The 24,464-nt window shown below is 42.1% G+C and overlaps 3 protein-coding genes across 21 annotated transcripts in view; 1 reads left to right on the forward strand and 2 right to left on the reverse strand.

Moving 5' to 3' along the window:
- Positions 1 to 11,075, forward strand: part of mapk8ip3 (mitogen-activated protein kinase 8 interacting protein 3) — a 31,840-nt gene extending 20,765 nt beyond the window's left edge. For 9 of the 18 annotated variants that reach the window (XM_034089380.1, XM_034089383.1, XM_071204070.1 and 6 more), the window contains 17 exons: positions 152 to 311; positions 1,086 to 1,136; positions 1,732 to 1,821; positions 2,083 to 2,238; positions 2,435 to 2,600; positions 3,176 to 3,376; positions 4,046 to 4,229; positions 4,805 to 4,924; positions 5,112 to 5,192; positions 5,293 to 5,360; positions 5,796 to 5,944; positions 6,526 to 6,697; positions 6,781 to 6,894; positions 7,660 to 7,698; positions 8,809 to 8,973; positions 9,057 to 9,203; positions 9,801 to 11,075. In XM_034089380.1, the coding sequence (XP_033945271.1) occupies positions 152 to 311; positions 1,086 to 1,136; positions 1,732 to 1,821; positions 2,083 to 2,238; positions 2,435 to 2,600; positions 3,176 to 3,376; positions 4,046 to 4,229; positions 4,805 to 4,924; positions 5,112 to 5,192; positions 5,293 to 5,360; positions 5,796 to 5,944; positions 6,526 to 6,697; positions 6,781 to 6,894; positions 7,660 to 7,698; positions 8,809 to 8,973; positions 9,057 to 9,203; positions 9,801 to 9,940 (2,203 nt within the window). In that variant the 3' untranslated portion in view covers positions 9,941 to 11,075. The remainder of the gene's footprint in view (positions 1 to 151; positions 312 to 1,085; positions 1,137 to 1,731; positions 1,822 to 2,082; positions 2,239 to 2,434; positions 2,601 to 3,175; positions 3,377 to 4,045; positions 4,230 to 4,804; positions 4,925 to 5,111; positions 5,193 to 5,292; positions 5,361 to 5,795; positions 5,945 to 6,525; positions 6,698 to 6,780; positions 6,895 to 7,659; positions 7,699 to 8,808; positions 8,974 to 9,056; positions 9,204 to 9,800) is intronic. The other 9 variants (XM_034089386.1, XM_071204078.1, XM_034089387.1 and 6 more) reach the window with 3 other exon arrangements.
- Positions 11,076 to 11,391: 316 nt separating this feature from the next.
- Positions 11,392 to 20,672, reverse strand: nme3 (NME/NM23 nucleoside diphosphate kinase 3). 2 transcript variants are annotated; one of them, XM_034088313.2, is made up of 6 exons: positions 20,556 to 20,636; positions 20,085 to 20,227; positions 18,815 to 18,945; positions 18,529 to 18,630; positions 18,175 to 18,287; positions 11,392 to 12,881 (listed from the first exon to the last, which is right to left on the reverse strand). In XM_034088313.2, exons 2-6 carry the CDS (start codon positions 20,164 to 20,166, stop codon positions 12,767 to 12,769), a joined length of 543 nt encoding a protein of 180 aa, XP_033944204.1. In that variant the 5' UTR covers positions 20,167 to 20,227; positions 20,556 to 20,636; the 3' UTR covers positions 11,392 to 12,766. The 2 variants fall into 2 exon arrangements, with proteins under 2 accessions (XP_033944204.1, XP_033944205.1); XM_034088314.2 differs by lacking the exon at positions 20,085 to 20,227 and having other exon boundaries at positions 20,556 to 20,672.
- Positions 20,673 to 21,186: 514 nt separating this feature from the next.
- mrps34 (mitochondrial ribosomal protein S34) lies at positions 21,187 to 24,332 on the reverse strand. The gene is made up of 4 exons (XM_034089444.1): positions 24,239 to 24,332; positions 22,189 to 22,564; positions 22,044 to 22,086; positions 21,187 to 21,675 (listed from the first exon to the last, which is right to left on the reverse strand). The coding sequence occupies exons 2-4, from the start codon at positions 22,504 to 22,506 to the stop codon at positions 21,377 to 21,379; spliced, it is 660 nt and encodes a 219-aa protein (XP_033945335.1). The 5' UTR covers positions 22,507 to 22,564; positions 24,239 to 24,332; the 3' UTR covers positions 21,187 to 21,376.
- Between the last annotated feature and the right edge of the window lie 132 nt (positions 24,333 to 24,464).

Consider the following 24,464-nt stretch of genomic DNA (forward strand, 5'->3'; position numbering starts at 1 on the left):
CTTGTGCTGATAACCACTGCTTTCCTCTAGCTCTTTTGCTGCTGGCTGGCCAGGCTGCTAACGCTTCGCTCTCTCTCTCTCTCTCTCTCTCTCTCTCTCTCTCTCTCTCCTCCTCCTCTCTTCCTCTCTTCCCTCCGCCTGTTGCTCACAGACTGGCCAGTAACGGTGTTGCGTCTCTCCTCAGCGACTCGGCACTGTTGGCCCGCCGAGAGCAGCGGCGTGAACAGTACCGGCAGGTCCGCGAGCACATGAGGCGCGACGACGGCATCATGCAGGCGTGTGGCTGGAGCGTGCCGTCTCGCTTCAAACAGGTACACACACACACACACACACACACACACACACACACACACACACACACACACACACACACACACACACACACACACACACACACACACACACACACACACACACACACACACACACACACACAACCATCTGTTATCCCTCTTGATCTCCTTATACATGTAGAATAACCCCGCAGCTCACTGATGTGGATAAGTTACTGACAGAAACAGTCAATAAATCATGAAAACGAATTATGATCCGATACAAAGGTTGTGAAATAATTTGGCTTTATTTAACTTTTAGTGAGCGCGTGGCGAACTCATGAGGTTTTGAAGTTTATTTTATGGATGTCACACAAAATATTTTTTAAATAAAAAATAACCTAGTATAAAACTCAGCACAATCTCTCACTCTGTGTGTCACTGAAGTTACTCCTGCAAAACAAGTTAAGTTAAGTGCCATTTTGAACAGCGCCCGGGGAGCAGTGTAGTGCCTTGCTCAGGGACACCTCGGTAGCACTTGGTCTTGCCGGGACTTGAACTGGTCCCTATCGACTTCGCCACCACCACCACGTGTTATTTATAGCCATATATTTTTGGAACATAATCTCCTAATCTCAAACTCCTGTTGACTCTGGTTTGAGCCCATTCAAATAATAGGATCAATTCATTGTTGGTTGGGGTCTTTTTTTGGAATGTGTTGATGTTAAAAACATGCTCACACCTTTTTATGAATAGTAAAAAGGTGCGAGGTGTGTGTTTGAATCAGGTGTCTCTAACTCTGGTCTCCCGCAGCCTGGAGCTCTGCCGGAAACCGCTCAGGACAGCCCGCTGAAGAGACAACAGGTAAGTGGAGCCTTTCCTAAAACATACACAGATAACCCAGACAGGGTTTTCTCTGCTTTGGAAACTGAGAGACCGTCAGCTCTATTTAAAAGAAAAATGGAACAAAGTTTGCACCAACACTGTAAGAGTAATAGTTTGCCATGAACTCTGGAAATGCATAAAAGTCAAGAGACAGTTCTCTTTTTCTTGTTTTTAGTATATTGCTTTGGAGTTTTAAAAATACAAAAGGCCTGTCCTAATGTGCACAATGTAATATCTGGTTAAATAAAGGTTAAATAAAAAAAAAGTTTAACTGTACAATATTCAGACATAGATATTACATTTTAGTGCCATAATCAAAAAGAGGATTCTATCTGAAAGCACCATTTTGAGAAGATGTGAATAATTCATAAACCCATTGTAGAAAAGCCAAAGAAACAAACATGTCCATTGACAGCACTTTCTACAGTGGAATGATATATCTTACATTACTTTACATGCAACGCTTGTAAACACTGAAAGTCCTCACTAGTGGATAATAACATTGGATGTTTCTTGAAGGAGCCAGATAATAATTCACTTATTTCATCATTGTGTTATTACCTTCTTTCTTTAGCTGCCAACCGAGAAGGAGGACAACCGCATGAAGAACGTTCCGGTCCCGGTGTACTGCCGTCCTCTCGTAGAGAAAGACCCCAACAGGAAGGTGAGCAGTTCAGAGGATTAACGTGTTATGGGATATGATGAACAACAGTAACTCTAATGTATCGGCATGTTCAATCTTCTCTGGGCACTGACACTTTGACGCAGAATCAGGAAAAGTTCTGAGTTTAAAACATATGACTACAAGAGGATTGGTGACACTAAGTCCCAATGAGGCTTCATTAGAACAACGCAGTCTTTGCTCCGGAATACAAATAATAAAAACGGCGGAACTTTAATCAAATATGCGTGTGTGTGTTGGTAGTTGTGGTGTGCAGCAGGTGTGGACCTGACGGGATGGAGGGCCAGCTGCCAGGAGTCGGAGTTAGCCAAAGCTCCGTCGGGGGGCAGCGACCCTCTGCATGCTGAGGAGAACGGAGGAGGCAGGAAGAGCAGCCACACCTCCCCAGAGAAGAGGATGGTAGAGTAACACCTGTCATATTACCTGAGTAAAGTCAAAGCTGGTATTGTACACTCATTATGAAATGAGTCATACAGGTGGAAGAATCATATTAACAGCCTGCATGGAGTTGAAACTATCTAGGACATGAACATCTGTCCTTTTTCAGTTGTTGTGATTGTGGTAAACCCTGTTCTCCTCCCCCTCCCCTCCCCAGTCGAAGGAGCTGCAGGAGACGGACACCATGAGCAGCAGAGTGTGGATCCTCACCAGCACCCACTCTGCCAGTAAGGTGGTGATCATCGACGCCAACCAGCCCGGCTCGCTGGTCGATCAGTTCAACGTCTGCAACGCCCACGTGCTCTGCATCTCCAGCGTGCCAGGTGAGGCGGAGAGCTGGTGTGAGGCAGAGGCGCGACACGGGCATTTGCTGAAATGTGGGCTCTCTTGCTTACAGTACATGTTTTCTTTTTGAATAATGCAAAGAAAGCATGCACCAGAGACACTAAGGTGCTCATTTCACTGCACTTAACTATTTGCATCAGTAGATTTGACATAGGTTCACCAAAAGGTAGCAAGGTAGGTACATTTTCATCTGGGTGATATTGGTCAACATTTAAAAAAAAACCTTATAGTTGCAAATGTATACATCTGGTGTGTTAAACAGCGAGGCCTTTGTATTTTTAATTGAGTTGTTACTGAAATGTTGTCTTTTTTTAGAGTCTGAAAAACACAAAGTGCAGACAGACATCTCTTCTTTACTGCTAGTCATCAGATTGTGAATCAACATGTGTGTGAGTGCAGTTGTCATCGGATTTGTATCATTGATTCAGAAAAGTGTATTTACCTGCGCCTTATTTTTCCGCCGAAGAATACTCCTGAATATGTACTGCAAATACTTTGTTGTTGTGTTTACAGAGAGAAAGTGTGTGTTAATGTGTGTGTTTGTTGTGTCCAGCTGCCAGTGAGAACGACTACCCCCCCGGAGAGATCGTGTTGGACCCCGGTGACGGGGGGGTCGGGGGGGCGGGCGATGACTCGGGCAGCGTGGAGGGCATGCTGGCCGGCATCACGCTGGTCGGCTGCGCCACCAACTGCAGCGTTGCCCGTAGCAACTGCTCCTCACGCACTGACACGCCCATCATGGACAAAGGACAAGGTGGGCTCAAAGCTCCTGCACGTTATCATCATCACAGAGCGGTGTTAAGACCACTGGTTTGTGTATTATTTATACTAGGGCTGCACAGTTTTTTACATTATCGCAATATCCAAATCGCAGTAAACGCAATATTTGTTAATATCTGTATATTTGAGAATATCAATCTGAGCTTATTAAAAAATCCTTGTTTGGTACAGATCCTTATTTTTATATCTATTTGTATTATTATGTGAATAATGTTCCCAAAAATTAGATTTCCTCAAATACCAAACTCTCAAATGGCTGAGAGATCATGCCTGAGAGATCATGTATCTACTGTTTCGTAACTGTTGTTCCGTATATACACACTCGTAAACTTATCATATTTCTATTTTTCTTTTTTTAAATGTCTGTTATTTTAGTATTTGTTGTTCATAAAGTTTGCCATCATTATTGAATTGTACATTATTGAAATGTTAACAATAAGCCCAGTGGGTTTTCTGCCTCTTGCTGCACTGATTATCATTCGTTATCTGTTATGTTTGTGTCTTTTTTGAATTGTGCAAAACAATAAAATACAAATATATAACGCAAGTAGTATCACAATAGCAATATTAGTACAAATATGAACAATTAGTAATGTGTTCTAAACTGCGCTGCTCTAATTTCAACAATCTTGTGCTTCCCCAGCCCCCACCACCCCCCCCATGAATGGTAAGATCCACCCCGCCCAGTCGGCTGAGGAGGCGACGGAGGCCACCGAGGTCCCCGAGTCCACGGCGAGCCACGGAGAGCTGAGGTCGGGACCCCCGGGACCCTTCACTGAGCACGTCTTCACCGACCCCCCGCCCCGCCTCTCAGACGCCTCGGACAGGTGGGAGCCAGAGCCTGGGACTCAGGAGGGTCCGGGGTCCGATCCCTGACCTCTGAGTCAACATGTTGAAGTTTGGTTAAGATGCTGAACCCCACATTGCTACAGAATGCATGGCTAATGGTTTGTGTGAATGTTAGTCACTCCTGTTAAGAAAGGTAGCGTCTGTCTCTATATATAATATGTGTGTGAACGGGTGAATTGACATATTGTTAAAGCGCCTTTGAGTGGTTGCAAACACTAGAAAAAGTTATTTACAAATGCATTTAATTTACCATTAAACATAAAACCCTATAACCTTTCCAGCATTGGCACTGCTGGGAGTGATACTACCCAACGAGCAAAACAAATATATTTTACTTACCACCAGCATTAAAACATTATATTTATAATTTGTTGTTATGTTCAACTCAATGACAATGTATACGTTTTTTCTAAACATATAGAAGACAATTACAGAAGTGAAATGGTGATTGGGGAAGCTTTGAAAACTGTTAGAATAAGTAAAAGATGTAGTACTGCAGTTGTAGTTGTTTTTAATTGTGAAACATAAGTTTGTATTTCGTGTTTTCCCACAGGAGCTCAGGTCAATCCAAAGAGGAATCTTCCCAGCCTTCAGAGTCTGAAGACGGGGGTGAAGACACCGGGAACTACACCAGCGTGGCCCCCACCATGTGGCTCGGGGCCCAGAACGGCTGGTAAGTCGCTCCGCAGAAGTACTCCTAACTTCTGCTGAAGCCACACAAAAATATAACACATTTCTGGTTCTTTCCCCAAAAGAACCAGAAAGAGTGCTTGTATCTTCCATCCTTTATACATACTCTCTTGAACTCTGTATGCAGTTTGGTTTTGCTCTGCAGTATCTTGCCTCTGTTCTCCTTCAAGGCTCTACGTCCACTCAGCGGTTGGAAACTGGAAGAAGTGCCTCCACTCCATCAAACTCAAAGACTCTGTGCTCAGCCTGGTGTAAGTGCTCGTTGTTATTGTTTGCATAATGTTGTGTAGTTCAGAAGTCTTTCTGGGATGTTCTGTCACTGCAGCAGTCTCATCTCTTTTCTAATTGCAGACATGTGAAAGGTCGTGTGCTGGTCGCCCTCGCTGACGGGACCCTCGCCATATTCCACAGATCAGAGGGTATTTCGGTTTTTAAATATATTTTTTAAAGCAGAGTACATACACACTGAAGTTTTAGGTGGTTTTGTGGAACAAGAAAAACACAAATCAGAATGAAAAATCCCGAAGTCATGTATCACATGTATTTACAGGAACACAGAGTAGAGCTGAAACCTTAATCAAGTGATTGCAAGCGATTTTCTCCGTACATTTTATCGACCAAACAAGGTCGTAACAAATCGAGAAAATAAAAGTTAGTTGCCGCACTAAAAACAGCTGTAGGTCAACTTCAATGTTTGTACAGTATAACATTCAAAAGCTTCTATCCAGGCGTTATCCCAGTCCTGATGATAAAACACTAACTGTGAAAAACGCTTTCAGTAAGTCCTGGACAAATGTAAGAAGAAAGTGTGAACAATAGATTAGTTGTTAATGTACGTTTGGTTTTGTCCCCAGATGGCCAGTGGGATCTGTCGAACTACCACCTGATGGACCTGGGTCGGCCTCATCACTCCATCCGCTGCATGGCTGTGGTCCACGATAAGGTTTGGTGCGGATACAAGAACAAGATCCACGTCATCCAGCCCAAGAGCATGCAGATCGAGGTGAGGAAGCAATCCACGTGAGGTTATTGTTTGGGGGCAGGTTTCCGAATTTCATAGGTTTACCCGCCAGCTCCTATTAAACTAATGTATTAAAAATAAAGACATTCACATCATAAAAGACAAAACAATCCTAATTGTAACTAAAATCATACAGCAATCAGGCTACATCATCAAATAATTGAATGCATGCATTTAACATATGAGACTGTCAATCAAAAGCTGGCTTCATTTTTGTAGTTTTTACTCTCAACCATATTTGAGCCATTTTCTCCTGTGATGGCACGCGCTATTTTCATGGTTTTTATTAGAGATATTACTCTGCTGTATCATGTGTGTCGTAGATGTTCAACACTAGTTTATATTGTGCAGGAAATCATTTAATAATTGTTCTGGGGGGTCATAAAGAAGTATTAGTGGTATAAACTGAAATTCAAGAGGGTTGAAAAGACTCTTGTTAATGATCACGAAGGAGGTAAAATAACATAAATGTCATTCTATGGAACATCAGAGCATAAGTGCTGCACACAAGTGTACTAATACTGTGTTGTTGAATTGATCCACTCCTCTTCCTCACTCTGTAGAAGTCCTTCGACGCCCACCCTCGCAGGGAGAGTCAGGTGCGGCAGCTGGCCTGGATCGGAGACGGTGTTTGGGTCTCGATCCGCCTCGACTCCACGCTGCGTCTCTACCACGCACACACACACCAACACCTGCAGGACGTGGACATCGAGCCGTACGTCAGCAAGATGCTGGGTGAGATTACGATGGCAGACGTTTCTGATAAATGGGAATTATTCTGGGGTTATTTTCTCACTGACTCTGGGTTCGATTCACAGGTACTGGCAAACTGGGCTTCTCTTTTGTCCGCATCACGGCACTTCTGATTGGTGGAAATCGTCTCTGGGTAGGAACTGGAAACGGCGTGATCATCTCCATCCCACTGACGGAGAGTGAGTTTCATTTTTTCAGTTTACAACACGGGACTCAAACCATCTGTCATCAGCTTTCATTTCAAGTCCTCACAGTGAGAGCAGTGCCTGTCTAACGACTACAAAGGACACATGGCCACCTTTATTCTGTAAAACCTGCAACATCTCAATCCCTATTTTAAAAAGTTCTTTAGGGAGTGATCAGCAGTAACTCAAATCCTAATCCTCTTTCAGTCCTAATCTTTCGTTGCTCTTAAAAGTCTTTGGGGCGTGAGTTACTTCTGTTCAGGAGGAACATGTTTCGATGTGTTCGTCTGTCTGGATGTTACTTAGCAGAATATCTCAAATACTTTTTTTGTTTTTAAAAAGACTGGGGGAGAAATCTGAATCCAGCAGCCACCATGTTGTCACTTTACATTTCAGCTTCAATACTCCAAACATGATTTCTTCCGGACTTTTTTTTCTAGATTCCTTAATTTGAGACAAATAGGCCATGACTTCGCACATTTCTTTGCTATTTAGAATTGTTTTGATTATCTTAAAATCAGCTAATGGAGAGACTCAAACCCAAACAGAGGGTCTTATTCCTCACAGATCTATTCTCTTCTTTAGCATACTCCCCCTGCCTCTTGATCTCCCTCTTTACACCTTCTTTTTCCTGCCTCCCCTCAACGGTTCCCCCTCGTTCACAAACACACTTTGGTCATAACTATTACTACTGTCCTCTTTCTCTTTCTCCTCCTCCTCCTTCCTCCCCCCCTCCTCCTCTTCCTCCGCCTCCTGTAGCGGTGGTCCTTCACCGGGGACAGCTCCTTGGTTTGAGGGGTAAGTGGGAGCGCTCCCCCCCCTGCTGTTATCATCTACCTTCTCTTGCCCAGTCAAACCCTCATGCCCCCTGAAACATTGAGCCGTGTGCAGACTATGGCTTCCTGTGTCTTTATGCCATGTTTAAGGGAGGATGTTTAAAGTGGGGTTGCATGAGGTGACTCTCTATAATCAGTGTGTTGCTGCAGTAGATGACGAAAGTTAAGCAATGTACTGCTGTAGACTTGGTATCAGCAAACCCTGACCATTACATTGACATGAAATGGAAATCTGCCTTTGCCACAAGCATATAAGAAAGCACGACATACAGTTAACACACAATGCACAACAATGATGCACCTTAAAGTCTAAAAGTTACTCAGTCATAAAACGGACTAAGTGGATTGTTCTTCATGTAGGCCATTATCCCGTGTGTGTGTGTGTGTGTGTGTGTGTGTGTGTGTGTGTGTGTGTGTGTGTGCGTGCGTGCGTGCGTGTGCGTGTGTGTGTGTGTGTGTGTGTGTGTGTGTGTGTGTGTGTGTGTGTGTGTGTGTGTGTGTGTGTGTGTGTGTGTGTGTGTGTGTGTGTGTGTGTGTGTGTGTGTGTGTGTGTGTGTGTGTGTGTGTGTGTGTGTGTGTGTGTGTTTGCTGCCGCCCCCGTCCACAGCAGTGGCTTTGCATCCACTGGAACTCCTGTTTCCCCAAAAGGCGAAAACCTCATAAAACCCAACTTCAAACAATCCAAACTCCCTTTTAAAATGTGAACAAAACCAATATTGAACACTTAATTGTTCTCTTTTATCTATAAAGGTTGAAATTGTGTGCAATGGTTTTACTTTTTACTGTCAACCAAGACGGTGCTTCTGCTCATTGGTTGCTTTGCATGTTAGTTATCATTGAGCTTCACGGCCTCAATGACTGAAGTGTGACGATGCACTGCATGTACTGTATGTGTACGGGATGTGTTTCAGCCGTCTAAAACCATTTCTCATTTTCAGTTGCTCCATGGAAACATGTGGATGTTGTGGGTGTTTTGTTTTCTTATTTCGCCTGTGTCATGCTACCACTTATGATTTGCTGGTAATTCTTCAGAGTTGGTTAGTTCCTCACCCCTGGGTTCTTCCTCCCTCAGCCAATAAGGTGTCTCCTACGTCGTCCAGCGGGGTGATCCATGTGTACGGAGACGACGGCTCTGAGAAAAGCTCCGGCAGCTTCATCCCGTACTGCTCCATGGCTCAAGCCCAGCTGTGTTTCCATGGACACCGCGATGCTGTCAAGTTCTTCGTCTCTGTGCCCGGTAAGCACAAAGCCAGACTGTAGCACTCGCATGTCTACACCTGTATACATTCCGTAGTTTTGAACCTGTTTTTGTTCCTCCAGGTAATGTCCTGGCCACGCTGAACGGCAGCGTGCTGGACAGCCCGTCGGAGGGTCAGGGGTCAACAGCGCCTGCAGAGATGGAGACTCAGAGCCTTCACAACGTGCTGGTGCTGAGCGGAGGAGAGGGATACATCGACTTCCGCATAGGTGAGCAATCACTCCTGCACATGACCCTCACGACACACACACACACACACACACACACACACACACACACACACACACACACACACACACACACACACACACACACACACACACACACACACACACACACACACACACTCTTACACTACACTTACACAAACACCCTCAGTGAAACTTTAGGACCTGAAAGGGATCGTGTACTTCCAATATGGTAACTTTAATAATAGTAATAAGACCTATGTTATATACATATATGTTTAGTTGTGTAGTTATACCATTTGTTTCCATCAATGACTTTAGTCAAGGTTGCAGTATGTTTTATGTGGTAGACCTAAATGGCATCTTAATAAGAGGGCATCTGCCTCTCAGAAATGTACTTTTTAAATAATGTATTTATGTTTGTTATTATAATTCTCGACAGCATCAACTACAGTGTGATTAAACATTGTGATAAAAGCCCAATTGTATTTACAAATGTCCTTTTTTTAAGGTTACTCCTTCTGAAACACTTCTTTAACATATTGTCAACACAATAATGTTTACTGTTGTTATTGTGAAATGAGATCTCTAAAGTATTCTGTTTATGTTTTCCCTCAGGTGACGGCGAGGACGATGAGACGGAGGAAGGAGACGCTGCTGTTGCCGTGGCTACTGGAGCCTCGCAGGTCAAACCGGCTCTGTGTAAAGCTGAGCGCAGCCACATCATCGTGTGGCAGGTGTCCTACATCCCTGAGTGACACACACACGCACACACACACACACTCTCTCCTCCTTAAAGAAACCTCCTCCTGCCCCCTAAAGCTTCCAGCCACCCTTGTAATTATCCCATGTCATGTAAAAGTCCCCTTTGGCTCTAAAACGACCCTCCAAGCCGTGTAATGTAACTATTATCTCCCCTCCTGCCCCGTCACCTTGTAACTTTAATGCCTTGTAAGTACTTCCTCTGATCTAGTAATCTGCCTGTTTCTGCCCCCCCCCCCCCGGGCATTGTTACTATCTTCATGAGCCTTGTAACCCAGCCTCATAACTACCTCCCTTATATTCACCCTGTGAGCACACTGTATCTCCTCCTATATTGACCTCAATTGTCCTGCATCTGCCCCAAAAGTTACCCCCCTCCTCTTCTTCCTCCACTTAGTTTCTCATATGTAAAGCCTCCACCTCGTCTTAAAGCAAAAGCCCAGAGCCCCCAAAATGTATCAATTGTACCAAAAAAAAAACAGCAGGCACAGAAATGTGAATTTGTGTGGTTTTAATAAAGCCAAGTATCAATTAGTGATAATCCACATTTTTAGATGGATGCAGATGTCGGGTTTTTAAGGATTGACACTCTTTGTCAAATTGAAATCCAATGAGGCAGCAAGTGTTATTTCGGCTTCAAGATTGTAGTGGATGTCCAAAGAGTTTCATATTTTATGACGAAATTGAAACTAATAGGAAGTCGAAATTATGACTTTATTGTCTGGGCTTTTTTGGCTGCTACCCTAAAATATTTTGCATCCAATCACGTCTATTTAGAGTCTTGATTAAAGAAGACGCTTGCTCCTTTTATACCCTGATACAAATGTAAAAAACCCCATGAGGATATAAATGATTATTTTGCGAGGAAATATCTGGTGCCTGATGTAAATTAAAGAGTTGTCGTTAAGCCAGGGGAAGGGGCGGTGCTTAATGTGTGGATTGTCTCTCACCTGACTGGCTGTTGATCAGGCGGTTTGTTGTAAAGCAGGTGAACAGTGATGTCCTCATGACGCGTTCAGGAATCATTGTAAAAGACATTCTGAAGCCCATCCTCTTTGTTCAGTATGGAAATTCATGCATTGATCTCCATTTGTGTGGATTAAATATTAAACATATGTGTGCTGAAAAAGACGTATGAGTGATGTGTGTTTACTTTTCAAACACTGAAACAAAAACTGGCCACACATTTTTAAAACGAGTTTCTTTCTTTATTGTTGATTATTACAAACCCATAAAGCATTATGGGATTTTAAAAAAGCAGCTTTTGGAGAACTTTATCAAAACAAATGTTCTTTTATTTGGAAACTTAGCCTGATATATTACATATATTACAAAATAAAGCTCCTCTCCAGCTGTTCAGCATCTTATTTTGAAACTTGTAACATTCAAGTAGTCCCACCCCTAGAGAGCCTGAAAAGTACAATAGAATTCCTGTGTGAAGGAAGGATTCATTGTGTAGGCTCATTCCTCCCATGGGGTTGGGATTTTTATTGCAAGAACCATTACCAGAGAGCCGTGAATAAGAAACAATTCTGCTGATTTGAACAACAATAAAATACTTTGCACATCACCTGTATACTCACGGATAAAGTTTCCTGTATTTTCTAAATAAATGAACCTTTAATGTTGATTAAAATGCAGCCATTTACCCTGATGCGTTGCCCATAATGAACATTTATGAATCGAGACGTTTTATTGCTCCACATTCATAGCTTATTGCTTAAGAAACTTAAACACGAGTTTGTGTTCTGGACAAAACAAAGAAAACTGTAACGGAAGCAGACAAAGAATGATTGCACACTTGATTGCTTTATAAAGCCCTTTTACCTTAGAAATATAGTCAAGATAGATATCAAATGAATGTTAACCCTGAGATGCATAAGTGGGTCTTTTTGGACCCGGTGAGGTGGTTTTCTTGAAGTATCTTTGTAATTACATTTTTGTATCATTTCATATTCCAGCTATTCCTCAAAAAACATGTGTTGGATATCATGCCATTCACATTTTAAATTTACATTTTAAGAAATTGTAGTTTTTGTATTTCTACCCCAAGCTTCCATAAGTGGGTCAAAAATGACCCGCATGCATTTCCTATGGAATCCTCTGGGAACCTTTGATTCTTATCACCTGTTGCTGTCAGGAATACATTCACTGTGGACCGCACAGACGACATCACAAGTGACACCTCTCAGGAAGGTTATTTTACACAGCAAGATCTGATACCTGTCAGTATAATAATAATACATTATATTTGTGTAGGGCTTTTCAAGGACTCAAAATCGCTTTACAATATAAGGGAAGGTTAGGGTGGGGGGGGTATAGGACTATCAAACTTGATCAACTGGCATGGATTGATGGGGGGTGGGCTATGAGTAGACAAGAGGAGATGAGTTTTGAAAAGGGACTGGAATGCTGTGAGGGTCTCAGAATAGCGGAGACCTTTGCATCAAAATGTTCAAAAAGGTTTTTTTCAAAATGTAAAAAAAATTTCTAAAATTATAAATAGTACAAAATTAAATATAAAATATTTCTAGTGTGAACCAAAATATAATACTAAATATTATACAAGTGATTTTTCTTAACCAAAATGAAAAATGGCATAAAAACATATTATTCTAATACGGGTCCTTTTTGACCCACTTATGGAAGAGTGTAGGGTCCAGTCACTCGTGCATCGAAGGGTTAATAAAAAGATCCATCCATGACACCTCGTCTCCCTTGGGTCTACAAGCTACTAAAGCCAAATAAGATTGATCTGAGGTACGATGGGATCTTGCATAAAGCTTTGTGTCCCCAGCAGGACGGTGTAATCTCAGCATGGCTTAGTAGATCCAGCGGCTGCTGCTGTCCTCCCAGCAGTGCAGCTCGTTGTGTTGGAACCACAGAGAGATTTCCCTCTGAGCGCTCAGCACCGAGTCGCTGCCGTGGATCACGTTCCTGCAGAGCAGAGGAAACAGAAACAGGTTCAGGACATGTGTGATATACACAGTGATACATGTTAAGGCCTAACAAGTTTAGAATAAATACAATTGTAATTTTTTTACTGTTCATAAAGCCCGCATAAAAGAACATAAGAGCACGGTGCAAAGTATCTCGATGCGCCAATAGAGTGGTGCAGGGATGACGTATCTTTGTAGGCCGACCCGGAAGTAAGCTGCGCATGGGTTCCCTCGACAAAAAAGCAATGGGATTTCTCCATAGGGTGGAATATTGTAAAAAATAAGATCTGTGGAAAACGAACCTGTTTAATAAGATAAATGTTTTGTTAAGCCGGATAATCTCCACATGTCTCCTACTTTTATAATTTTCTAATCATAAATCTAATCGCCAGAAGCAAAATGCTAACATTATGCTATAAACGAACAACAGCAGGGTCGCACGACTTCCACGCAGGCGCGCCAGATTCATTTTAGAAGTGGGGGGGCCAAAACAAGTGCGTGTGTATGGCCCACTCCCAAACCACGCCCTACACCCTACCCCTACACACTCCCCCTCCGTGACGGAGTGAACTCCGTGGAGTGAGACATGAGGCTCCCTCCTGTCAGATGGAGGGAGTAAATACAGCAGCAAGCTTTGGGACGGCCTCCCCTCTCTCCGGCAGAAACAAGAAGTGCCGTAACTGAATGTAACAACGGTTTCAAATCAGCATCTCTTTGACAAAAATCTAAATGAATAACTCAAATAAAACTCCAAACATCTTTCATTGTGTTTTTGTAAAGCTCTTTTAGTTTTAAACCTGATGTTTATAAGCTTCTTAGTTTTTGCAACAGTCTGTAAATATACAACTTAAAATAAAATAAAATGCACACAATTACCAGTAGCGTGGCGTGGGGAGAAAATTAGGGGAAGCCAATAATACGTCCTTTCTTTTGGGTCGGGGTGTGGTGGTCAATGTGATAACGTAACCAGATGAGTGATTACAGCACCCGGTATCATTTTACACACATTTGTATCATACAGATGCAGGACTCACACACGCCTGTTATCTAACCGACAGGTCCGCACGCACTCTCCAGCCCAAACTCTAATAAGCATTCATTCACAAACTAAATCAGGAGACCTTTAACGTTTTACGTCCGATTCGCTCCTTTTTCCCTCGCTGTACACAGCTCCAGTTTGGGCATTGGCTTGTCATCAGATTTTATTTTTAGTTGCTGCTGCAGCGGAAGTTTAGTACAATTATTTTTGATTAAATACTCCAAATCTCCCCCCTCCATAATTGCACTTGCTTGCTACTTTCTAACGGCGGTGAGAGTGGTGCAGTGACGCTATCTATCTTCTATCGATTAGATTTATGATTCGAAAATAATAAAAGTAAGGTAGACATGTGGATATTATCCGGCTTAACAAAACATGCATTTATCTAACAGGTTCATTTTCCACTGACCTTATTTTGAGCTATTTTCCAAAATCCTATGTAGAAATCCTATTGCTTTTTTGTCAAGGGAAACCGAACGCAGCTTACTTCCGGGTTTTAGGACGCGTCACTGCCACACTAAATTGATGCGATTTGATTGGAGGCAAGGGAAGCCAGCCGCCTCTGGCTTCCCTTGGCATGATCCTGAATAATCACAGGTTGGCAGGGGCATGACGTTAGCCTTGTCTGATTGGTCAATCCCTCCATTTTTTTTCACCAAGGGAAGCCAATTTCGGCTGGCCTCCTCTCTCAACAGAGAGTGCAATCTACTGTTTCACCATAACATATAGAGGGGCGCTGTTTCACTCTTTGTAAAATACTTTCCGAAACTAAACGAAGTGTTTTTATTTATTTATTAAAATTATAACTACAATCCAAAAAAACAGGGGGAGCCTGGCTTCCCTTGGCCTCCAGGAGAAAACGCCACTGACAATTACCTGTTTCTAGACTAAACACAGGTATGATCCTAAGGTACAAAAATATGAGGTTATCATGAGGTTGTTAACATCGCAGTTTATCACTATCGTTTAGTGGTTTTGCAAAGAATTAACCACTCTCTGTTTTTGTACCATTCTGCGTTGAAGTAGGCCTACCTTCTCTTTGCCCAAATAATCTACTAGCGGTCTCCTTTTTTCCGATAGTTAGCTGTACAGCTTTACCCGCCTCAATGTCCCGACAACAATCCTCCATGTAGTCGGAACCAGCCTGTTTGAGATGGGTCTGGCTGCAGACCGCAGCAAGGAGGCAGATCGTATAGAGGCGGATCGTATAGGGGCGGATCGTATAGGGGCGGATCGTATAGGGGCGGATCGTATAGGGGCGTTTCCTAACTTTTTTTATCCAATAGCAACTTAAGGGATTCCAGCTGCTTTTATAAATCCTCGCAGAAGAAGTCATTCGTTCTAGTGATGGGAATTCCGGCTCTTCTTGGTGAGCCGGATCATTTGGCTCGGCTCACCAAGAAGAGCTTACTTTTGGCATTAGGGCAGGGATATCTAGATACTTTCCAAGGTTTCACATAATGAATTGTGCTACTTTTAAAGCAAGCAACGATGTTTTCAAATCTGTAATCAAAAAGCTCCTCAAAAACACTATAGAAGCAGTTCCTGCCGTTGTTACGTTAGTTCAAACAGTAACAACGGACTACTTTTCTTAGCGGATGCATGTCAATTTAAATCAATACATAAAACTATTTTTTAAATCAATAAAATCTTTTCTAAATCCATAAAAGCATTTCAATTATTATTGGGAGTCATGTCGTTACTTTGTTGAGAATGTGGCCATGTGTAATAAGCGGGATAATGTGCACATTGCATAATGTGCCTTCATGCCGATCTAGATCCCTCCGCAAAAACAAAACAAAAAACGGCTCGTTCGCGGGCGAGAGCCGGCTCCCGTCGTTCACTATAGGATCCGCCCCTATACGATCCGCCCCTATACGATCCGCCCCTATACGATCCGCCTCCTTGCTGCGGTCTGCAGCCAGACTCTATTGGCCTGTTTCGGTACAACAACGGCGGCGGTGGGGGCGGTGGTTTTGACAGTCTCTGCGGCCGCAGAGCTGCTGCTTTTGGGTTCATCTGGCTTCGCTGTTTGAAGAAGGTCCAGGCTCCGGAGATGTGGATGTCAGGGATGTGACCTTCCAGTTGTTAAATTTAAGTTTAGATTGACTGTATTTAGTTTTCTTCTGCACTGGTTCTTCTGACATTTTTGCAAGTGTATATATTCTTTCTATCTCGACTGACACACACAGAACAACGTAACAAATAAAGTAAACAACGTAACAAATAAACAAATCTAAGCTTTTTTATTGGTTGTAATTTAGGGTACATGGATACATTTGAATGGTGTGACAATGTCCTATTTCATTGGGTTAAAATGTAGGCCTACATATTCTTCCTGTTATGTCTGCCTGCTTTATTTTACCTAATGCAAAGTGACCTGCTCCATCGAAATCAGTCGCATTGACCCGAAGACACATTTTGATTCCTAGCTTTCTAATGATATCAGGATTGTTTTTGTAGGCTACTCCAAATATTAAGCAAAATATGTCACATTATAATGACTGTTACAGAGTCATCATTTTGAGAAAAAGGCCTTTAAAGTTTTCTCTTCTCTGGAATCCATCGATCTGATTGATTATTAGCGGAGCAAATTATCAAAATACTACGGAGGGGAAATATTTTTGTTTGGATTACTGCACTCACGGGAAACACCGGCTGTTGTTATGCCCATACTTGCCAACCCTCCCGATTTTTGCGGGAGACTCCCGATTTCATAGCCCTCTCCCGGTTTCCTCCCGGGGTCATATTTCTCCCGCATTTCTCCCGATTTCTGACAAAATCAGATTTACTCAGGACTGTTTCCACTCGGACTTTAATACAGCTACACCATTGTTTGATTTCCATGGTAGCATGTCTCAGTCGTAGCGCGCGCAATTGCAAGTCTGAGAGAGTGAGGAAAATATATCACAGAAAACAGAACAAGAATCGACAACTCTCTGCTCACTCCTTTCCAGCCCACACATATGCTCCATCAAGGATGGTGCTACAGGCCGCAAGGCAGTGCACTTACAACTACAATAAGCATGTTAATGTTAATCTAATACAGCTCCGGCGACACAACCCCCCCCCCCCCCCGGTTTTGAAATGCTCCCGATTTCTGAGGTCTCAAGGTTGGCAAGTATGGTTATGCCTGCTGTGACCCAAGTTACTCCGTTCTCCACTTGTAATTATGCCGTTACAAGCTTCAAAGTTGTAGGCCTATTTATCATCTGAATTTTCCGAAACAAGTGTATTATTCTGAAAGCCAAGACTTTGCTTATTTGAAATCAGATAAAAACAAGCTGTAACGGACCCTGCCGTGGTATCTATGATTAGCACCTTACATTCATAATTTCAGCTGGAGGGAGGGGGAGCGGGGCTGAGGAACAGCAGAGTGGCCAGTGAGAGCTGTCATCTTCCCTTTACAAGCTTCAAACATGCCTGCAGCTAATGAGATTGAATATAACAATCAAAAATAACTAAATATACACAGCTAGATCAGATCGCGTTTTAGATGGGACTTTAGAGTAGAGGGGAATTATTAAAACGGGATTTGTACAGTTTTCCGCGGCATCTGCTGCTGCGAAAATGTGGGGCAGGGCTGAAAAGTGGCCAATGGCCCCCCGCTTCCGGCGCCCTTGATTCCACGTCACGCCAACTTAAGATCGATATTCAAAAATACAGATTCAAAATTGTACAAGTTGAAGCGTTTGTTTTAACAGTTTGCAAAAGCGCAGGTTCGGCGTAATGACGCACAACATCCTCGACAACTTCTGTAGTCCTATTCAGCCACTTGGTAACAACCATCGTTTTTCCAGTAACTTCTTCAGAAATCACCAGTGGGGTCACAGCTGGTGTATTTAATGTCGTAGAACAAAACGTGATCCGGCTCTTACATTTGTGTCCACCACAGACCTTATCTCTAGCTATTTTAAAATGATAAAATGCTAACTCACTTCCGGGTTTTAGGACTCGTTCCTGTTCCTACGTGCACCACTCTATAGTAGTCCGCTGTAGAGAAAACGGTATTCTCCTCACGGCAGACACACATTAATAACACCCACTGGTGCATCATAAATATGTCGGATAGTGTAAGCGCAGTTGGATTCTCTTGATGCCCGGTCGTCTTTTCCTAAGTCCTTTTGAATTCTCCTAACCACCATTCTTTAACCCTGTGATGTTTCACACAGAGGTCAAGGATTAGTAGTTAGGAAAAGACGATGGAGGAGCTGGTTTTTGGACAATTTGACAGCATCCCTGTTCTTCTTACCGTCCCACTTCCACGCAGTAATCTCCTCGGATGGTTCCAGGCAGAGAGTCAGCGGGGTTGGTCTCTCCCAGCATCTTACGTGCCGTCTTGACCACGTCCAAACCCTCCCACACCTGAACACACACGGAAAGGTACGTGACAACATGCTGAATAAAATCACACTCATGTATGGAGACGGATGAGACAAACACTGAAACACAAACACTACTATTTTGCAAATACAAATAACTCAAAGCAGTTTTATTTTCTAAATGACTTATTATGCAAGTTTTAAGCCAAATAAAAAGCCTTCTGAACATCTGTAAGCCTTTAGTGTTGTGTGTAAATTAGGTGTACAGTATGGGGGAATCTCACCATGGCTACGATTGGTCCAGAGTTCATGTAGCTCACCAGCTCTGTGAAGAACGGTTTGCTCCTCAGGTCCCAGTAGTGTTCCTTCAGGAGGTCCTCTGACGCCTGACACACAAAACAGACACATGATCAAATAAAACATAAAAACGATCCTTCATTTATTTCATTAGCCTTGATGTTTGTTGATTTATGAAGCCCTCAGAGACAAATGTGTTTTGTGATATTGGGCTATATAAATACATTTGAATTGAATAATGTTTTAAAGTGAGTATGAAAAGGCTTTTGATACCTGGGTTAGTTTCAGGGCCACCAGTTTGAACCCTTTCTTCTCAAAGCGGTTTGTGATTTCCCCCACCAGTTTCCGCTGCACGCCATCTGGCTTCACGGCGATGAAGGTGCGCTCGCTCACACCGGTCAAGGCTGGAACCAGAGATAAAGTGCGGCAAAGGTTTGATGAAAGCAAAGCAGTGAACGACAACGTCCACCGCACACAACCTGGAGAAGCTGGCATGCACCTCGGTAAGGATGGAACATTATGGAATAGCATTTAATAGTGGATTATAATTTTTTTAATGTATTTTATCCATCAGAAAAGGCACTAAAATCTAATGGAAAGAGGCGTGTCCTACTCTCCTGGTGTAGTTATACAATTCTGCATTGATTTGGACTCATAAACTCATGATATGGAAGTTATTGAAATACATTTTTGAGTTTTTTAGGAGTGTGTTGTCCAGTGTAGTGGTACAATGCTGCATTGATTTGGAGCGACTGGGTCAAATGAAATGAAGACCTTTCATTAATTAGAAATGTTGATTTTTCATTAGTTAAGAACAATTTTCATTCAAATATTCATATAAAAACACGATGCGGACTAAAATCAAATATTAGGATTTGTCTTTTGTACTTTCAATTGTACTGGCTTCCATGTACATGACATGCTTATTTAACTGTGATCTTTGATTGAAATATTTTCATGACTCATCAGCGAACAAAATAAATATGAGCCAAAAAGACACATAATTATACTTTATGCATAATATTCATTAACATTGGGAAATTAGCACAGAGGTACTGGTTTTGTGTAATTCAAAAATAACTCTATTGATGCTTCCCAAGTGAAACCCTGATGGGGGGTGAGGATTTGAACTAGCCTTCCTGTCGAAAAATGTCTGGCTGATATCCAATCTGAAACTAACTTTAGAGTGCAGACATTAGTGTCTAATCCACTTCAAGACAGTCAGTGTTACACTCATAGACTGTATATATAACGGTACACAGCATGTGTTTTGCTGCAGACAGACTCTGGATACACACAGCCTCCCATGCAGCAGTGCACACACATATTAGAAGCAAAAACAACTAATATAATAACTACATATGTGTCTTCACAAATGTCATGTCATTTTAGATCAACAGTGTCTCAAATATTACTTTCAAGTCTTCCCTAGCAGTCCCCTCACTGTTAGTCACACAACAAGCAGAGTGTATTTACCCTGCATTTTGACAGTTTCTGCAGAGAACCCCTCAATCGCATCATTTTAATCTGTAATGCGTCTCACCAGATTCTTTAATCCGTGCATGTTTAACCACCAAATCCTCCAGTTCATGCAGATCTCTCTTTGACCTTTTCCTCGGCCCCATGGCAGTGCAGCAGCCCGTCAGCAGCGCACTCTCACCGGGGATAATTATAGGATCAGGAACTCTACAGGAGACACATGGACCACTACCGGTATGAGTCAAGTCAAAAGTAGCCACGACTCACGAGTGAAGCTAAAGTAGCTAACAGTAGCTCACACTGTTAATAGTTAAACTCCAAAGCCCAGCGACCTTACTCTTTAATTTTAACACACAGTTAGTTACAAAATCAAAGTTAGTGAAGGTTTCATGACTTGTTTCACCAGTTAGCGTGTAGCTAGCCGTCTGTCCGGGGAGTTAGCATCTCCTGCAGAGTGGAAACTGTGAGCAACTGTGGAAGTTAAACTGAATGACAATGAATAAAACATAAACAAATAAACAGATATATCACCAACCTGTCTGGAAGAAGTAGGAGAATATGGACAGAAACAGGCAGATCATTGTAAAAGCTGGACGGAGTTTCTCTGAAGAAGGAAGACAGGAGGACAGAGCGCGGGCACGTAGCGGCTCAAAGCGCAGGCACGTGTATCACGAGTAGCAAAACATAATTATGCAAATCTGTCCATTGCGCGAAAATTATATATATATATAAAATATAAAAGGCAGTTTTTTCTAGTCTAAAAGTTACTATTGTTTTTTTTATATTTCATGACATGCTATACTATTACTTTTTATGAGAAATGTATAATGTATAATGAATACAAGGATTTTCATGACAATATTTTAACTTTAACTTTATAGTATACCATGCTCTGACTTTTAATGACATTTGTAATGAAACGTCTGTATAACATTATATCCTATGACTTTTGTCATAATTTGTTATGACACCACCGACTATTGTTGTAAGGTGAGGCTCAGGGCAGCAGGGAAAGTTTTCTGGAAAAAAGTTATATCTTAGCATGTTATAATTTAACTCAAACCTTATTAATTGAGATTTGATCTCATAATTTGACTGAAATCCCCCTGATCAATTACTCTAGGAGTCTAGGTAGTCTACCATGCAGGAACAAATACATCAAACAACACTTTCCATCTTATCTTTAATAATTAATATGCATCACATTACACAGTTACATTACACACAGAGAGCCTGATTCAGATGTAGAAAGAGAACTTCTTTGAGTCCAGGATTCATCAGAACAGAAGTTATGACTTCTTTCAAATCTGATTGGTCCACAATGTCCAAGATTTTCATCTTTAGAAACCACGAGCATCACACCGGTGTTCCCTCTTTCTTCTGCGCTGCTTTTTCCTGTTCGCGGAAATAGTCTTTGTTGAGCAGGACGTCCCTCCGTGAGGGCAGGGCCGGCTCCTCAGTGGCAGCGCTGCCGCGTGCCTTCTTGAACTGAGCCAGCATCATGGCGCGCAGCAGCGGAGGATACGGGACGTAACGCACCGGGGGCTCAGGCAGCGGCTCGAACTCCTTAAACTGCTGCTCCATATGTTTGGGAATCAGGCGCCAGTCGTGGTATATCGCCTTGTCCACCTCCTTGGCCTCGCTCTCCTGTTTCCCTGCCGAGCACAAAATACAACAATTTACTACATGCCGTTTGGTAAGACAATAATAAGCGTTTACCGTTACATATACAGTTATTTGTATCATTAATACTGATATACTTTAAAGATGGCGCCATAAGAATGCACCATGGAAATGGGTAGTCAAGCTGGAAAAGTCATTTTCTACTTTTCAGAAATTATTCAAAAATAAAAGTTTAGATTTAAAACAAATACAATCAGGGACATACTGATAAAAAAAGGAAAAGGAAAAGCAAAACATTTTTTAACATTCACAAATAAAATGAGCTAATAAAATGTGAATAAACAAATAAACACAAAATACTGTCGCTGTTTAAAATGGAATACACAGGGTATCATTTTACCTTTGTGGCTGAGGATCCCCCAGGCTTTGCCATGATCCATGTTCTAGGAGGCACACAAATCAGGAGTCATTTTGTTGCAGGTATCCTATCAAACCCCATGTGTGCCCAACACTCAACAGCGTGCATGAATGCGTCTCCCTCTCACCTCAGCTGTGTAGTCCACCTTGACCTTAGTGATCTTCCAGTAGCTGGGCTCTGGATGTTCCTCCAGCCAGGACTTTCGGGTGAACATTCGGCCCACCCCGAACATCCTCATGCCGGCCAGCAGTGAGAAGAGGCGAGTCTCCCTGCGGACGTCCTGCCAGGCCAGCACCGGCAGCATCTTCCCGGTGTGCGGCCTCCTCAGGGTCTCGTAGTCCAGGCCGTACTTCTGAGACTCCCTGGGTCGGGACTTCAGCTCTCGGTACGCCCGGATCTTCCGAGCCATCTGCGCTATGAGGCGAAGTTGCTTTTTCTTCACCATGACTGCCTGGTGCTCAGCAGCTTCTACAGGAAACCCTCACTGATACCCAGTGTTTATCCTGGAAGAGATTACAGAGAGTTATAGCTTTACATCTGAACTATGCACGGGTTAGGGGCCTAAAACGTTCAGTAGTGGAACAAGTACTGTAGTGGCAATTTCTTATGTTACCTTATATGGTAAAACCAAATGCTTCTAAAAGCATTGTCTAACACTACTGTCCCATTTCTTCATATGTGCTGTTTTCTCTGCATACTCTAATGAGCGTTATTATTCTCAAGCACTTCAAGGCCACAGAGCTGATTTGGCAGACTATGTTGAAACTACTCCTCTTCACACAAAGTTTGAACTTCCATATTCTGATAACCGTTATACTTTCTGCAGCTCAAGGACACAGGTGTCTAATAGCGATACGAGATATCCGTGTGAAAGCAGATTTCTGAGGCGTTCCGCCATGCTACACAAAACTTTGTCTGCCCGCCCTACCTTGTATATAAGCTTTGCTATTCTGTGACTATTGCACACACTCCTGCAGACTATCCTGTACTCTGTGAGACCTGTGGCTTCGAGGCGCCTCGAATAAAGAACCAGGAAGACAACTATGTTTGTTTCACCAGTTTATTGATTGATCATTCTAATATCTCCACAGTATTGACTAGGTCTAAGATTTCCATAACAGTACCCAGATTCTTTCCTTAAGTAAAAATATTAGGGTCTTAAAATAATCCATTGAAAGTAAAAGTAGAGAGTTCAAAATGTTACTTAAGTAAAAGTAAAGTATTATCAGCTAAATGAACTTATGTGTCAAAAGTAAAATTACTCTTAGTTTCTTTTGAAAGTGTTATATTATTATAGAATATATATTATCCTATTTTTATAACTAACAAATACACAGTATTTGTAATGTTTTAATTTGTATTTGTAAAACACACTACTACTTTACTACTGTAAAGTAAATGAGTGTATATGTATGTATATCTTATAAACACCTCGTTATTTGTGTAAAATTAAGTGTCAAATAAATGTAATGCCATAAAAAGTACAATATGGAATTACTACTTGGAATTCTAGTAGAGTAGAAGTACAAAGTAGCAGAGAATGGAAATACTCAAGGAAAGTACAAGCACCTTAACATTACTAATGTACAGCACTTGAGTAAAAGTAGTTACTTTACACCACTGAAAAGGTATGTGGGTCCCAGGGCCAGACACAAAGATTGAAGTCACTGTTACCTTACTGGGAAGTCAACTATAGTCTATATGAGCACAAAAGGATGCATAATGACCAAAGACCCACAACAAATACAAAACTATATAATACAAAGTTGTTAAACTACCACGTAGAGATGCAAAAATTATCAAAACAAGACAATCAACTACCATAGAGAAACGTAAATGACAAGCAGAGATGCAAAACGACCAGAAAAATGTCTTTGAATCTGTGGCTCTTGTTCTAACATTAGGAGCTTTAGGGGCCCATTAACTGTCTTTGCCCGGGGGGCTTTTGTTGAATTATCCGTCAATGATCTAACAGAAGCAGCTATTTGGTTACAGAAGAAAGTAATTCATGTCAGCCTGTCAGCATGGATCATCAGAGGAGAGAATAACATGTCTGTTAGCTAGCGTTAGATGCTAACAACACTTCCTAAAATCCTTTACTACTCTGACACACACAGACCTATTGTCAAACTATTGATACTGTTTATAATGTGCAAATAATATGGAGTTATAAGTACCTGAATGTCCCTGATGAAAATGACCAATGCGACTTGACCTCCGCAAGCAAGGTACAAAACTTCCGCTCACTCGGTCCGCCCGCTAAGAGTTCCCCATAAACTGACTGCACGTTTGTTCCGCATGCGGGACATTTTTGAAGACTTTAAACCGGTGCAGATATTTTAGATAAGATTTTATAATTTAAAAAGATTTACTACAAATGATTTACTAAATTACACTTAAACA

The sequence above is a fragment of the Pseudochaenichthys georgianus genome, chromosome 8 (genome assembly GCF_902827115.2).
Source record: "Pseudochaenichthys georgianus chromosome 8, fPseGeo1.2, whole genome shotgun sequence".
Classification (NCBI taxonomy): domain Eukaryota; kingdom Metazoa; phylum Chordata; class Actinopteri; order Perciformes; family Channichthyidae; genus Pseudochaenichthys; species Pseudochaenichthys georgianus.

Bases quoted from the DNA above. Each gene is read 5' to 3' on its own strand.
- nme3 (XM_034088313.2), bottom strand. From the start codon at position 20,166: ATGGGGCCGAGGAAAAGGTCAAAGAGAGATCTGCATGAACTGGAGGAT. The intron at 18,631-18,814 runs GTATCAAAAGCC...TTTGTGTGTCAG, and splicing joins TGGCCCTGAAACTAACCCAG to GCGTCAGAGGACCTCCTGAA. The intron at 12,882-18,174 runs GTAAGAAGAACA...TCTGCTCTGCAG, and splicing joins TACTGCGTGGAAGTGGGACG to GAACGTGATCCACGGCAGCG.
- mrps34 (XM_034089444.1), bottom strand. From the start codon at position 22,506: ATGGTGAAGAAAAAGCAACTTCGCCTCATAGCGCAGATGGCTCGGAAG. The intron at 22,087-22,188 runs GTGAGAGGGAGA...TGTGCCTCCTAG, and splicing joins AGGTGGACTACACAGCTGAG to AACATGGATCATGGCAAAGC. The intron at 21,676-22,043 runs GTAAAATGATAC...TGTGCTCGGCAG, and splicing joins GGGGATCCTCAGCCACAAAG to GGAAACAGGAGAGCGAGGCC.